This window comes from Lepidochelys olivacea (genome assembly GCF_965140295.1).
Source record: "Lepidochelys olivacea isolate rLepOli2 genome assembly, chromosome: 3".
Lineage (NCBI taxonomy): Eukaryota > Metazoa > Chordata > Testudines > Cheloniidae > Lepidochelys > Lepidochelys olivacea.
This window is the reverse complement of record NC_140413.1, coordinates 178659058-178676035: the sequence shown is the minus strand read 5'-3', so window position 1 is coordinate 178676035 and position 16978 is coordinate 178659058. Positions and strand designations below refer to the sequence as shown.

The window sequence follows — 16978 nt, the reverse complement described above, 5'->3', positions numbered from 1 at the left end:
CCGTGCCCAGAACAGTAGAAAACACCACTTTCTCTCCTTTATGAAAATGTGCATTTGGTTTTGGAAAGGACAAGGTTTTTTAAATTATTTTCCTCACCAGAGTCAGTATCGTGAGCATCAGGGAGAGAAAGATGCATCCCATTGTGCTTTTTGATCATTGGCACTTCAGTCACACTGCTTTCTTTCTCAGAGCCACTGCAAGGAAACAAGATGGTGTTAGGTGGCCACTGACAGAATTAGGTCTTCAAAACATGCAGTAATCCAATCAAACAGCCATTAGATTTGATAGCTGTACTATTCAGTAAAGGGCAGGGGCTGTTGAAATGTACTGTGGAAAGAGTTCTGCTGATTTTTCTCAAAAAGATCTGAAAATTGGTCATGCTGAAACATCATTTTAGACTAAAGGAAGTGGACTGGAAAATAACACTCAAGGATACTTACAGAAGGAAGCAGTCTTGCTCAGGCAAGGGATGGACAAGATGCTCTAACAGGGCTTTGCCATCTCTAATTTATTTGATTAGCTTTGGGTTCTGTGCAGAAAGCCAGCACCCTTGGTCTGTGAGGGTCTCTGTAGTTCACGGGAACATTGTTACTGGGTAGAATCCGGGCCAGAGGATTATCTGCTGCACAGACCCTCCAGCCCATCACAAGGTCGCACAAGGGGCATGGACCACTGCTTCTCTGCATCGATTCAGAGCTGGTGCTAGCATGAGGATTTGGTTCATAGTGAAGGCTGTTCCACTCCTCTTGCACCAATTATCTCATACCATATACCTGCTAACTGATCATTTCAAGGGAATTAGCACCTTTCCCTCTCCCTCTGTTCTGCCTGAAGAGGAGGAGGAGGAGGAAGGCTACTACTTAATAAATTATTACATTACAAGGAGTTCGAGTTCCCCAATTTATGATACATACATTTGCTCCCAGCTATGGCCTTATCCAGAGGCATCTGCAACAGCAGCAGTGAAGGGGGGCCTTATCCCAGAGGAAAAAAGATGGAATATTTTGCCAGGTAGATCCTCTCTTATATTATGTCACAGCAGAACTCCATTTATGGTTATTTTTTGTGGGTGTTTTTTTGGAGTGGAGGTGGGTAAGAACCAAGACACATTTCATGATTAGAGCACTTCTAATGCCATACTAAAACTATATTGCTATAAACTTATCTCAAAACTATTTACAAGACAAACGTTCAAGATACTAGGGAAGTTGTGCTTGCAAAGCAAGAGCTACGAGCGTTCCGGCTAACTGTCACAAGTGGTAAGAAGGAACTGAAGTGGCAGCGGGTCGGCAGGGCCCTATATTCAGTGCCATGAAGGCATGACCCCAGGGGGCGCCTGGTCCGACACAACGGGTACTGCTGGGACAAAACCTTCCGGTTGCCGTGTACACACCTAATTGAAATTGACATGAGCAATCACTTGAAGAAGAACAGAGGGATCATGATATCTGCTCTCAGCACTCACCAAAGGGCAAAGTATTAAAAGGAAAGGTGGCTGCTTCTTGCCACTCTTTTCAGACACACATCAGATTACACTGCTCACTATCCAGGTAATACATATCTCAGGAAAATTACTAAAGTTATCATGGAAGCATAAGTGATCTGGAGGTCTTAACTTTGAGTTTAATCAATCCTTGGGCATGGACTGCATTCTGAGATTTTGGTTCATCTGGTATTTCATGCTTGTGTTCTGCGTTTATCTTTGACTCTCCCGTCAGCACAGGTCAGCTTTATAATAGTGAAATATAACAAAGAACTGTCTTTGCCTGCTATATATTTGTGGCCTGAAGGCCTTTTATTAATTATTATTATTATTATTATTAGTGGTGCTTACAGTAGTAGGACTAAGTAGTTTTTTCTGAGGCTTTGAGATCCCACTTGAGATTCCTCACATGGGCCCTGAACCCCCAAGGGACTCCATGGACCCTCTCACACAGAGCTCATTTCAGAACTGGGCCATGGTATCCCACAGGCTGAGTTTTACTTTGATATATCATCTGAAATTGCTGTTATTAATTTTAAGTGTTAAAACAACTGAAAGAAAGATCTAATTCCTCTTGCATCTTTGTCTTATCTATATAGGTATCTACAGAGCATCTGCAGTGATCTTCTTTGCTTGTGCAATGTCATGCTTATGGTGCAGTGTACGTGGAGGAGTATTACATTAAAAACACTACTGACGTGAGGTAGAATATTGTATGTAGGTAGAAGTCATCATTAAGAAGTCAATGTTTGACAGCAGTTACCATGCAGTGATACCTGAGATATTACATTATTTCCCTATACATAGAAGAGATAATAAAATGTGCAGATGACAAAGATCAGCAGGGTGATAAATAATGACGAGCAAGGGGCAGTCATACAGAGTGATCTGGATTGCTTGGTATACTTGGCCCATTAAAACAGAATGCATTTTAATACAGCAAAATGCAAGATGCTAAATCTAGGAACAAAGAAAACAGTCCATATTTACAGAATGGAGGGCTGTATCCTGGAAAGCAGTGACTCTGAAAAGGATCGAGGGGTCATAGTGGACAACCAACTCAGCATGAACTTCCAGTGTAATACTCTCACGAAAAGGGCTAATATGACCCTTACGTGTATCAAACAGGGTAACAGTGAGGAAGAGCAGACAGGTGATTTTACTTCTGTATAAGGCATTAGTGAAACGGACACTGGAATACTGTGTACAGTTCCGGTGTCCACATTTTCAAAAGGATGTTGAAAAATTGGTGAGTGTGCAGAGACAAACCACAAAAATAATTTGAGAACTAGAAAAAATGCCTTACAATGAGAAAAAAGAGAATGAGATTTTTAAAATCTCTCACTGTAAGGCAATCTGTTTAGTTTATCAAAAAGAAGATCAAGAGGTGATTTGATCATGGTATATAGGTACCTTCATGCGGAGACAATACTAGGTACTAAAGGGCTCTTTCATTTAGCAGAGAAAGGCATATCCAAGAACCCATGGGTGCAAGTTAAAGCCAGACAAATCCAAATTAGAAATAAGGCACTTGTAAAAAAAAACCAGTGAGTGTAATTAACCATTGGAGAAAACTACCAAAGGAAGCAGTGGATTCTTCATCTCTTGACGTCTTCAAATCAAGACTGGATGCCTAGTAATGTAGCCAGGCATTTTCAAAGGATTAGTGCCCACATTCCTTAGAAACCTTTGAAAATCCTACCCGTAATACTTTTAAAGCTCTCAGTCAACCCTGTTGTAGTTGGCCTAACAAAAGTGCATACTGGAAACTGAAATATTTGTGAAAAAAACACCAAGTCCCACTTCAATGGGACCATTTGTGTGAGTAAAGATTATTTACTAAGGAACAGACCCATACAGGCTGAGGCCTGTGGAGAATAATGATCCCAACAGGTCAGAGCCCATTCTTCTACTCACTTTCTAATGACCGCTTTTTTGGGTCTATTTTAATTGCTGGTGAGTTAACTCTGTAGGCAGTTTCTCATAACCCCTCAAGGAAGATACAAGTGGAAGCAGGTACGTTTATGTATGTATAGTTCTTTTATAAAGTGTATGTAAATACATACACAAACTGCTGAGGCCTGCAGATTCTTAGCAATTTACCCCTCTCCCACCACAACATTGCTGAAGGTTACAGTCTTATCCTGGGGTGGGATAATATGTGCTATGTACCACCAATGACACTGAAAGTGATATAGTGTGCAAGGTTTGTGCAATAAGAGAATCAACTTAGGAACTGGCACGCTCAAGATTTTTCCTTTTTCTTGGGGAAAAAAATGTGGGACTCTATCCTCTGCTGGTACCAAACAACATAAGCTCCATTGACTTAAATGGGAGCTGCTGGGCGCTTGGCATTTTAGAAACAGTCAGGCTATGCAAGTGTGGATTTAGATGCCTAATTTTGAAAATCTTGGCCAAAAAGTGATCCTTTAACCTCAAATCCTTATTTTTATAAAGGTTGGAATTATATATAAAAATAACTTTTAAGGTCTTGGCTTTACTATGTATTTTTTAAAATTTGTATTATTTGTTGCCTTTCTGCAGAGCAGAATATCGTGAAAATTAAATCACAAGCTAATCATATCTCCATTTCAATGCTCAAATTTGTCAGACTGCACATAAAAAAAAAAACTTACCTGTGCTGTGAAAAGTTATAAACCATCTGCCACATACGCAACATGTGTCTACAGGTTACCAGAGCTTCTTCAGGTCCTTTATGCACCCGTTCTAGCTTTACTTTGGTGAAGAGTAAGCTACAAGACAAAAAAAAGAAAAAGAAAAATCACTAGACTTTGCCAGGGTCTCATGCACAGAGTACACAGATCCATCAGCATTCCGACTGGCTCCCAACAGATAGCATTTTCACTTGCTTTGTACATCTGGCTTGGGAATGGAGTGGGGAAATAGCCTCACTAGAATATGAGATACTTCTCTTTAGTTCAGGAAATCAGAGCGTTGACAATACTCCCTGACCACAGTCACATTGGTGGGACAGATCTAGCAAGGCAGTATTAGAAACAATGCATTTCAAAGCTAACCAGTATTTAAAAACACCATGTATCTTGTTTTGTTTTATTTTATACAGCAAAAAAAAAAAAAAACCTCATAAGAATTGCCATAATGCACAGGTTGCCAAGACCAGTGATCCTTCTAGTCTGGTATTCTTCCTATAGCATTGGCTTATACCATACATTTCAGAGAAAGGTGAGTAATAAACAAAACCATCCCTTGTTTACACCTGACCAATTATGTAATCTTATCTGCAGAAGGGAAACATTTCTTCCTGACCCTAGCTGGTGATCATCTTATGCCCTGAGGCAAGAAGGTTGATAGCCCTTGTAAATTTTTGTCCTAGCTAATACAACTGCACATGCTATTCTTATTCCTAGAGAAATTGTATTTTCACTAAGTGCGGACATGCAGCAGAATTAGGGCACGGAGAGGTTATAAGGAGTCATTATTGACACAACTTATCAGTTGCTTCTAGAATGCCACTTAACTTGCTTTGTTTTTTTAATTGGTGAAATATGAAGTTTCTTATTTACTAATTTAAATTTAGCCCTTTTCTTTATATGTTACCGTAAAATCAAGGAAATATACTGAACTACTAATTAATTCAGTACCGTAGCAGATTCATCTAAAATAGATATACATTAAAATACAGCAGTAATAAAATAGGTCCCTGGTCCTCCAGTCAGAACTGTGAGGATGGACCCAATGCCCATGTAGAACCTCACCTACTTTACAGAGAGAAGTTGTCTCAAAAGCAGACAAAACCCAAACCATGGTAGTTTTATAGATCAAAACCAACACCTTCAACTGCACTTGGAAATTAACCAACACAGACTATGGAGCACAGATATACAGTAATATGCAGAGTGAGCAGTCATATTCTGCACTAATCAAAGTTTCCATGTGGCCTTCAGATGTAATCCCAAATAGAGCACATTTCAGGCTGGAGGTGACATGGATCACTGTGGAGAAGTCCACAGCTAAAAGAAACTGTAGCAATTTTATACCCAAACACAGAAGAAGAATGCACTCCTCTGAAGATACTGAAGCAGTCAGGATCCAACAAGATTCCCATGCTACAAATTTAAGTGAGAAAAGGCAGACAGAAACAAATAGTCTCTTGGACATTTCCTCTGGTTGCTTCACTCACCCACCATTATTTCTGTCTCATCTTAGCTTGACAAATGCTAGTAACAATGGAACAAATGCTCAGACATGCTGAGCCTCCCATTAAAATCTGGTGTTCCCACTAAAACATGGATGCTTATTAACTTTTAGGATTTGATCCATGGATAATAAGAACACCACAAATGCTACAAGGTGTGCACTTAAAAATTAAATTTGGAGATGGCACAAAAATTGGGAGTGATAAATAATAATGGAAACAGGCTGATGCCTTGGTAAGATGGGTTCATTTGAACAACATGTGTTTTAATACAGCCAAATATAAGGTCATACATCTAGGAGCAAAGAACGTAGGTTACGCTTGTAGGATGAAGGACCGTATTCTGGAACACACTGACAATGAAAAGGACTTAGGGGGTCATGAGAGATAACTAAATGAGTGTGAGCTTCCAGTGCAAAGCTGTTGCTATGAATGCAAACACAAGCCTCAGATATAAAGTAGGGGAATATCGAATAGGAGTAGGGAGGTAGTATTATCTCTGTCTATGGCATCAGTGAGACCATTACTGGAATACACTTTAAAAAATACTGGAAAATTAAAAAGAGTTCAGAAAAGAGCTAGGAAAATTATCTGAGGTCTGGAAAACATTCCTTATAGTAAGAGACTAAAGAACCTCAATCTATTTAGTTTATCCAAAAGAAGGTTAAGTAGTAACTTGATCACAGCCTACAAGTACCTACATGGGAAAGAGATTTCTTATCATAGAATATCAGGGTTGGAAGGGACCTCAGGAGGTCATCTAGTCCAACTCCCTGCTCAAAGCAGGACCAAACCTCAATTTTTGCCCCGGACCCCTAAACAGCCCCTTCAGGAATTGAACTCACAACCCTGGGTATAGCAGGCCAATGCTCAAACCACTGAGCTATCCATCCCTGCTTATACTAGCAGGTTTCAGAGTAGCAGCTGTGTTAGTCTGTATTCGCAAAAAGAAAAGGAGTACTTGTGGCACCTTAGAGACTAACAAATTTATTTGAGCATAAGCTTTTGAGAGCTACAGCTCACTTCATCGGATGCATTCAGTGGAAAATACAGTGGGGAGATTTATATACGTAGAGAACATGAAAAATGGGTGTTACAATACACACTGTAACCAGAGTGATCACTTAAGGTGAGCTATTACCAGCAGGAGAGCCGGGGGGGGGGGGAGGGGGACACGGGACGGGGATCTTTTGTAGTGATAATCAAGGTGGGCCATTTCTAGCAGTTGACAAGAACGTCTGAGGAACAGTGGGGGTAGGGGGGGATAAACATGGGGAAATAGTTTTACTTTGTGTAATGACCCATCCACTCCCAGTCTCTATTCAAGCCTACATGCCTCCCAACCTGAAGCAAATACTCACCAACAACCACACACCACACAACAGAACCACTAACCCAGGAACCTACCCTTGCAGCAAAGCCCATTGCCATCTGTGTCCACATATCTATTCAGGGGACACCATCACAGGGCCTAATCACATCAGCCACAATATCAGAGGCTCATTCACCTGCACATCTACCAATGTGATATATGCCATCGTGTGCCAGCAATGCCCCTCTGCCATGTACATTGGTCAAACTGGACAGTCTCTACGTAAAAGAATAAATGGACACAAACCAGACGTCAAGAATTATAACATTCAAAAACCAGTCGGAGAACACTTCAATCTCTCTGGTCAATTACAGGCCTACACTTCAACAAAAAAACTTCAGAAACAGACTCCAAAGAGAGACTGCTGAATTGGAATTAATTTGCAAACTGGATACAATTAACTTAGGCTTGAATAGAGACGGGAAGTGGATGGGTCATTACACAAAGTAAAACTATTTCCCCATGTTTATCCCCTCCCCCACCCCCCACTGTTCCTCAGACGTTCTTGTCAACTGCTGGAAATGGCCCACCTTGATTATCACTACAAAAGGTCCCCTCCCCACTCTCCTGCTGGTAACAGCTCACCTTAAGTGATCACTCTGGTTACAGTGCGTATGGTAACACCCATTGTTTCATGTTCTCTATGTATATAAATCTCCCCACTGTATTTCCACTGAATGCATCCGATGAAGTGAGCTGTAGCTCGCGAAAGCTTATGCTCATATAAATTTGTTAGTCTCTAAGGTGCCACAAGTACTCCTTTTCTTTTTGCTTACATTAGATTGTTCTTTATATTTAGCAGAAAAAGGCATAATGAGATTCAATGGCTGGAAGCCGCATCTAGACAAATCCAGATTAGAAGTAAGATGCAAATTCTTAACAATGAACATTAACCATTAGAACAACATAGCTAAGGATGCGACAGATTCTCAATCACCGTCTATAAAGCAAGGCTGTATCTCTTTCTGATCTAGAAGACGTGCTCTAGCTCAGACATAGGTTTTGGGCTTGATGGTCAAAGGATGAGGTTTTCAGGAACCTATTGAGCAGGAGGAGTCACAAGATACACACCAGAAAAGTGAGGACAAAGAGCAATAATCAGTGAGTGACTCTACAGTCCTGGATGTTACAAGCTACCAAATACAATAATAATGGAATAAAGGAACATTGGGATGAAGCATCTGGTGCCATACCTGTGAAGATGCTATAAAGCAAGGATATCATAATAGTGTTTCCTTTCTCTGTCATATCTATCTATATAGATAATGTAGTTACACATACAGAGAGATAAACGAACTGTATAACATGCTTTAACACAGCAATTAAACACTAAAGAGACAAATACATGCAATTATTTCTCTTCTCATCATTAGAACACTTACTTGTTTACACTCAATGTATGAAAGCTTCCTTGGATGAATATGCAATGTTCTATTTCAGGAAAGAAAGTAATTGGGAAAAAAACAACTAAGTCTCAGCAGGACATTATCTTCAATCATGAGACTCAAGCACACATGGGTAGAAAAAACACTTAACTCTTTAGCAACTGTTTCTGCAGTGGAACGTTACGGAATCTTAAAGATACCAATACTGGGTTAACTGCTGCAACAGTTAACCATTGGTAAGAGTTGTTCATATTATGTTATAATATGATTAATGAGGCTGGTGCACAAAGGGGAAGAACATAAATGGCACGAAGAAACGGAAGCTATGTTGACAATAGAAGCACTAGGGATGCAGTAATACATAACAGTTGCCAGGTGGAAATGAAATCAGTATGTAAGACTAATTATATTTCCTCGCTTCTCAGAGGTTATTACAACAATAAAGAAGAAAACTCTCAAATTAAATAGATGACAATGTCACTTTGATCTCTAGCTCTTGATTTTATTCTGAAGATAGAAATACTCTTGCTACAAATGAACCCAAGGGGTCTAGTTTCCCATCAGAGTGTACATGCAACTCCCATGAACATAAATAAAAGTTGTGTGCATAGACTGGACTTTATTGTGTTTTGTTAATATTACTGTATTTTTATTGCACTCTTGTAGGGTGCTCGTAATATTAATTGAGTAGACTCATAACAGATTAAACATATAAAATATTATTGCAATTATCAGTATAGAAACTGATAATTCCACAATTAAATGGAAATAAAAACAAAGTGATTTTGGTTATGGCAAATGTACAAATTGCTAGTATCTAAGGGTAGGAAGAGAGAGAAAGATAGCAAATCATTCTTGCTAATGAGGATAAACCCAGGGAAGATAATGATGGAAAATAACTGGTAGCTGTTCTTCTATTTTGTGTTAGATAGTAAGCTCCTTAATGTAGGTTTCTTTTGTTAAATTTTATGTCTGTGCAATGCATAGAATAAAAGGGTCCCAACCCCAAATATGAACCTCTAATCACTACCACAATACAAATAAATGACAAAGTTAATTATTTCAAATTAGTTCTTTACAAGGTTGATTTTAATAGATGGATTAGTTTGTACAGATTAAAGTTAGATTTCACTTGCAGAATATGCCCAAATATACTCTTGAAGGTTTTCTGAACTTACAGGTCTAGTTTCTCAGCTCCTCTTATATTCCCTTTGTACTGCTCCATTCAAAGGCCTATGTTAGAGTTCTACCAGAGAGATCCATTTTCCTTCCAGACATGACTTCTCATAACAGTTATATTCCAGTGAAGCTATGAAACTCCCAGTCAACATGTGGAGGCTTGTGAGTGTAGGAGATGGAACTTTCATAGGAGCTGGACTTCGACTACGGAACTTACTCCTACACGAGATAAAAATGACCATGAACCTTACCATGGTCACAAGTAAATGCAAAATACATTTCTTTGACTTGGTTTTCCTTTAACAAAGTACACCCTCACCCCTGCTACTTCTCCTATAGGAGAGATATATTAGTTATTAGTATACTTATTAAAATAATTGTGAGGCACTCAGGTGGTGAGGAGGGTCATGCAAGTGTCTAGACTGACTGTTTATTTGTTAAACTGTGACTCTCAAGTCCCATGTAAAATGTGACTTAAATGATTAAGGTTGCAACAAGAAAATTTAGGCAAACATATTGCCTCTCTTAGGATCACAAACCCACAGACGAGAGCTCTGAATTAGGATTAGGACCAAGTTAGCAGTAACTGGGTAACTTTACCATTTTAAATAATAAACAATACCACTTTCAATCTAGCACTTTTTCATCAGAAGATTTCAAAGTGCTATACAAAGATAGGTAAGCACAAGGACTTCTATGGGATGCTTTTTCTATGGGATTTTAGAAAGGATAGGCCAGTACCAAGACACAAACAGAAAAAATTCCCTTATTTAGTATTAGGATTCCCCATCACTTCTGGTCCCTATAGTAGATTGTAACAGCATTGCTTGTTTTCTCACTTGGCTTTATGTCATTGAGTTATAAAGTTTAGATGTGGAGTTTTGGGCCAGACCTATCTCTAGTCACAGCCATGTCTCAAGGACTCTTTAATGTATGTATTCTTTGAAAATCCTTTTAAAGCTACGCTAAGGACTAGCTCATTAGGCTAAGATGTGTCTTGCTCACTTGGTCAGGGTCACACTGATTGACAGATTTGGGGTTGGGAAGGAATTTTCCCTTATGTCAGACTGGCAGAGGGTGTGTGTGTGTGTGTGTGTGTGTGTGTGTGAAATCTTCCCCTGCAGCATGGGCTGTGGTTTGCTTGCTGGGATCACCTAATCAATTCCCTGCCATTGCAGGAACCTCTGGCATTGGTGGCACCTTGGTCTCTCCTGTTCTCTGCCTAAGTTTTCTGAGTATTGAAATGTTTTGGTCTCACTGAAGTCTTTGGTCTTAATATAGGGGTATCTAAGTGAAACTTAATGGCCTGTGATATGCAGGAGGTCAGACCATATATAAAAAGAAAAGGAGTACTTGTGGCACCTTAGAGACTAACCAATTTATTTGAGCATGAGCTTTCGTGAGCTACAGCTCACTTCATCGGATGCATACCGTGGAAACTGCAGAAGACATTATATACACACAGAGACCATGAAACAATACCTCCTCCCACCCCACTGTCCTGCTGGTAATAGCTTATCTAAAGTGATCATCAAGTTGGGCCTCCTCCCACCCCACTGTCCTGCTGGTAATAGCTTATCTAAAGTGATCATCAAGTTGGGCCCAACTTGATGATCACTTTAGATAAGCTATTACCAGCAGGACAGTGGGGTGGGAGGAGGCCCAACTTGATGATCACTTTAGATAAGCTATTACCAGCAGGACAGTGGGGTGGGAGGAGGTATTGTTTCATGGTCTCTGTGTGTATATAATGTCTTCTGCAGTTTCCACGGTATGCATCCGATGAAGTGAGCTGTAGCTCACGAAAGCTCATGCTCAAATAAATTGGTTAGTCTCTAAGGTGCCACAAGTACTCCTTTTCTTTTTGTGAACACAGACTAACACGGCTGTTACTCTGAGACCATATATACTTTTACATCAGCTTTAATCTTAAACACCCATTTCTGTCCAAGCAGAAGATCACTGCTGTCTCATAATTTAGCAGTCATCTTACCAGCTTCAGCCACCTTGAAATCATACTAGAGAAATCCGTCTCTATAATTTGCTCAAGTGTGCACACAACTCCTCCTTTGCCCTTTGGCTTGCATTCAGTTCTTTCTTTGCTTATAATTTCAGGGTACACAAGATATTCACTTGGTAAACCTGAAAAGCCTTTTTCATCTTCACTCTCTTTGGCAAAGCATGAAAAGCAAAGCAGTGGCAGTTCCAAGTTCCACCAACCTTAATGCTAATTTTGCTTTTAACTGTAACTGGCTCCTCAGGCAAGAGAGCAAATATCAGCCACCAGTGATTTTCCTATCAAAAGCAAGTATCAGCCATCAGTTTCTCCTCCCTTGGTGTTCACACCTCAACTGCTAGAAGAGGGCCTCATCTTCCCTGATTGAACTAACCTCGTTATCCCTAGCCCGTTTCTTGCTTGCATATTTATACCTGCCTCTAGAAATTTCCACTACATGCATCTGAAGAAGTGGGTATTCACCCACAAAAGCTTATGCTCAAATACGTCTGTTAGTCTATAAGGTGTCACAGGACTCTTTGCTGCTTTTGCTAATAACTTTTCCCTGGGGATCCAGACTTTACAAGGGTTATAATCTAATTTGTTAATCCTCTGTATTTCTAGCTTATTCCCAACAAATGACTGGATCTGATCTAGATTCTGATCACCTGTCTATCCCTCTGAATATTGAGCACTAATTTGATCTGAGTTTCTCTACATTTGTACTTAATGATTCCTAAATTTCCATATGTCAGTACTGACCATTAAGTGCTGAACTTCAATATATTTCTATTCCCACAGAATTAATGTAATTGATGTGGTAATCCCTAGAACCATAAATTTCCTTTTCTCCAGCTATAAATCAGGTAATATAAACAGTACAAAGCAATTATTATTTTCAGGTAAAATTCTGTAATTTTGTTTATAAAGCACACCTTCTCCATCAAGGCTCATAAGGTGCTATACATCATAATAAAAACATAATAAAATGGAATTAGAACATTTTAAAATTCATATAGAAAAATCACTTTAGGAGTTTCAATACGAAAGAAGAGAGAAACATATGCGGTTGGAGGGTGTTAAATGTATAGAGAAGAGTGGCTATAGCAAAAACACATCTGTAGTAAAAGAGCTGAGGTGTTTGTTAAAAAGTGGGGAGAGATGAGCTGGGATGGATATTGCAGGAGAAAGAATTACGCACACTACATTAAGATGTGACCTCTTATGACCTGCGTGGTAGCAATGGGACACCTAAAAGGTAAGTGGTGTCAGAATACACATAGCTGCCCCAATGAGGCTCAGGGAAGAAGTCTTGAATATAATCAGGTTCTATGTTGTTCAGTTTTTAAAATCAAAGAATGCCAGCATAAAACCAAAACTGCCACTTTGCCCACAGCCAGTGTAAATAACACAGGGCGGACATAGTAGGATCATGATTGCTCAAACCAGTTATTAAACCATGCTGCTGCATTCTAAGCAAGTTGGAGCAGCAGAGCTGTCCTGCTGTCAACTGTGCAAAGAGGTAGTTACAATAATTCAGCCTTATGTTCATAAGAGCATGTGTTGCTGCGGAAGCTCATCGTGGGAAAAGGAGGCATAGACCATTCATGAAAAAAAATGTGGACCCAGATCTTTCTACAGGAAGGGAATGATGGAAAATGACACTAAATCTCTTATCCTGTCTCTCTTCCCATGAAAGAATTCCTTCAGTAAGCTGGGGTAAAGAGAGCAAAGTCATCTATTATTATTATTATTATTCATTATGATTTAGATTGGGATAGTATTCATATTGTGGTAGATACTTTCCAAAAAGAGAAAGGCCAGAGTTTTGTCTTCCCAATGTTGAGACAAAGGAACTCTTTACGTAAAGCACTGACAATACTTGCCCATAACAGTAGTACTTGTTTTAAAAAGTTTCAGTAAGTCACACACCACTTGCTTTAAACACCCAGCATGGACAAGGATTCAGAACAGCAAATGGTGGGCTTCATGGAAACCCATGCATATCCTCATCACACACTCAAGGAAGGAAACTAATTGGGAGCCACTGGCTTGTGCAGTCACACATCTCAGACTCAGCTGGTCTCAAAGATTATCACAAACTCCACACAGTAATTAACTGAAGAAATTACCAATGGTGAGAGGCAATTTGGATCAATTGCTACCAGTCTCAAAGAATTCAGAAGGATGGTTAGCGGAGGCAGGAGCACCAGAAGCTCCCTAAAAGTGGGGGATGACCACCCGTGCCTGCCCCTTCCCCCAAGGCCCCGCCTCTTCCCCCGAGGCCAGGGGCGTTGAAACAATTTTTATAGAAGGGGTGCTGAGAGCTATTTAACCAAACTGTAAACTCTGTTTATAATGGAAACCACTTCAAGCTGCCACACACCCCCAGCATCCTGAGTTCCAGCTCCGAGGCCCCGCCCCTGCGCCACCCCTTCCTCCCGAGGCCCCGCCCTGACACCACCCCTTCCCCCGAGCTCCCACCCCCCACTTGATCCTCTCCGCCCCTCCCCGCTGTTGCTCCTTATGACCAGTAAAAAGTGATGGAGCCATGGCCCTCTGACCCCACCTGTTTCAGCACCCCGAGCTAAGGACAAGATGAAACATTCATATCCATGCATACCTTCAGCTAGTTTTGTAAATCAGAATCCAGTAACAAGGTACCCAAAGACCTTAGGAAATAAGCCCTTGTCTAAGTCTCTTTTCAAATGAATCTCTCTACCCTGAACTCCTTAATCTACCTCACTGCCTAGAGAGATAAGGCAGGTGAGATAATAGCTGTTATTGGACAAACTTTTGTTGGTGAGAGACAAGCTTTCAAGCTTACACTGAGCTCTTCTTCAGATCTGGAAAACTGAAGGCAGATCTACACGACAGAATTACTTTGCTATAACTATGTTGCTCAGGGCTGTGAAAAATCTACACCCCTGAGTCATGTAGTTATATGGACTTAAGCACAGCACTATGTTGGTGGGACTTCTCCCGCCAGCATAGCTACCGCCTCTTGAGGAGGTGAATTAACTATGCAGATGGGAGAACTCTCTCCCATCAGTGAAGAGTATCTTCATTAAAGCACTACAGCTGCACCGATGCAACATTTTAAGTGCAGCTCTGCCGTCACTCAGGCCATGTCTACACTAGTGAGCTTACAGAGGCACAGCTGTACCGATCATAAAACCACCTCCATAAGCGGCGGTAGCTATGTCGCTATCTCCCGCTGACATAGCCCTGTCCACACTGGCAATTCTGTCAGTGTAACTTGTGTCGCTCTGGAGTGTGTTTTTTTCACACCCCTGAGCGACATAAATTATACCAACAAAAGTGGTAGTGTAGACAAGTCCTCAGATTGTCCCAGCTAAATACAAGGTGGAATAGATTGTTTAGCTTAAGTAGTTAACACATATTTCAAGGGACCATTCAAGGTGAAGTGTCCTGTTAACACCTCTCCAGCCATAGGGAAGAAATGGGTGGGGGAAGCAGTTGTGGGTAAGTGTAAACTCAAATGCTAGTCTGCACTACTAAATTAGGTCAACCTAAATTACACTGACATACAGCCACCACAGTAATTGAATGGGTTTTACACATCCACACTATGCTCCTTGTGTAGGTGGTGCGTGTCCTCACCAGGTGTGCTTACACTGATTTAACTGCCAGCATGGGGCACTGTGAGATGGGTTCTGAAAGGCAGCAACAGGCAATGTAAGTAATGCAGCATCTACAGTGACACTGCATCAACCTAACTACATTGACTTAAGTGCTACGCCTTTCGCAGAGCTGGAGTTATTAAGTCAGTGTATGGGCAAGTTACATCGGTGGGAGCTACATTTTAGTGTAGACGCTTACAGAGTTAGGTTGATGTAGACGGTCTTACGTTGAACTAATTCTGTAGTGTAGACCAGGCCTCAGTAACAGATGTTGGTCTAATAAAAGATATTATCTCACCAGTCTTGGTCTCTCTAATATCCTGGGATCATCACAGCTACAAAAACACTGCATACTGTGCCTAGATCCAGTATTCATCAACAGAACTGTGTTAGCCACTTGTGGTTGCAGCTCCCCATAAAACCCTCAACTATCATTAAGGTTTTTGTTAGATGTGCCACTCTTGCCTTACATAAGACATCTGCTATTACAGAGACCAATTTCTCTTCCCTAAAGGATCATTTTAATCACAAATTGCCAATGCAAAAAAAATCAGACAAAGAGACCTTCTTTACGCACAGAATGAGAATAAATGTCGGGTTAGTTTGGTTTAATGTTACAATATAATTGGAATTTGCTTAAATCATTATACAAGAGAAGGATTTCAGCCATCCACAGCCTGGGAAAGACAATCAAACAACTCTGAAATCATTGATACTTTGTGTGTCCTAACTCAACTCTTCCTTTCAGAGTCAGCCTTTGGGCCCTGCAAGGCCCTTGACCACAGCTTGCCCAGATCTAAAGAAACTAGAAATGGAAAGGAAAATCACGTTTTATTTAAAAATCATTACTGCAGGTTTGTTGCTGTTTACCTTGTGAAGAGAGCCTTAGTAGCACATAAGCCAATATGAACTGATTGCTATGGTTGAAAGCTGAGATTTTCAAAGGGGCCTAAGGGAATAAGGCACCCAAATCCCATTGAATTTGAATGCGAGTGCTGTACCTAGCTCCCTTAAGGTCCTCTTCAAACTGCAGCCTAAAGGAGCAGGCAGGGACCCACTGTCAGAGGAGGAGGTGAAGAATCTAAAGATTTCATCCCCCAGCAAAGGCACATACATGCGCATTCAAACACAATTTCCTCCTTCTGCGAATGCGCACACACACTTTTTATGTAAAAAGAATTGTTTAAGTTTGGGTGTGTCCCCAAAAAACACCTCCCTTATCGGTTCCCAAAATCTCAGGCCAGCCCTATGCATAGTGGTCTGATAACAGATGGCAGAAATTAGATATATTTGGGGCAGGGAGGCAACAATAAATTGTCTCACGGACCTACCCCAAAAGCCAGTTCTGTTTCCTTCCTGCAGAGGCCAGCCTCTCACTCACTTTTTGATCCAGTCCTTGAATAACAGTTCCAGGCTCAACCTCACTTCCAAAGAGACATCAGTGGAAAATCAAGAAAAACAGTAGCATAGATCCCACAGCTGGTGACAAAAGCTGAGGGTTGATTATCAGTTATCTTTTTGCTCTTTTGCTCTTTACACTGCCAGAATGGTATAAAGGGCCTCAGTGTAAATGTAAAATCAGACCCACAGACTGTTTTGTACTAGATGGTCACATCTTGTTTTGTCTTAGGTTGCAATAGGACTAAGTATCGTTGAGCTGGAGTAAGCTCACAGCAAAGGCCTGTTCTGTTTATTAACTGCCTCAGCTTAACTTCGGTGCTGAGTCACCTGCAAGAGCCAG

General features: G+C 40.6%; 1 protein-coding gene across 3 annotated transcripts in view; it reads right to left on the bottom strand.

The window, feature by feature from the left end:
* The window catches only part of TTC7A (tetratricopeptide repeat domain 7A), a 276049-nt gene that overhangs the window by 80594 nt on the left and 178477 nt on the right, over window positions 1-16978 (bottom strand). For all 3 annotated transcript variants that reach the window (XM_084622482.1, XM_084622481.1, XM_084622483.1), the window contains 2 exons: window positions 4121-4237; window positions 98-195 (listed from right to left, as the gene is read on the bottom strand). In XM_084622482.1, the coding sequence (XP_084478608.1) occupies window positions 98-195; window positions 4121-4237 (215 nt within the window). The remainder of the gene's footprint in view (window positions 1-97; window positions 196-4120; window positions 4238-16978) is intronic.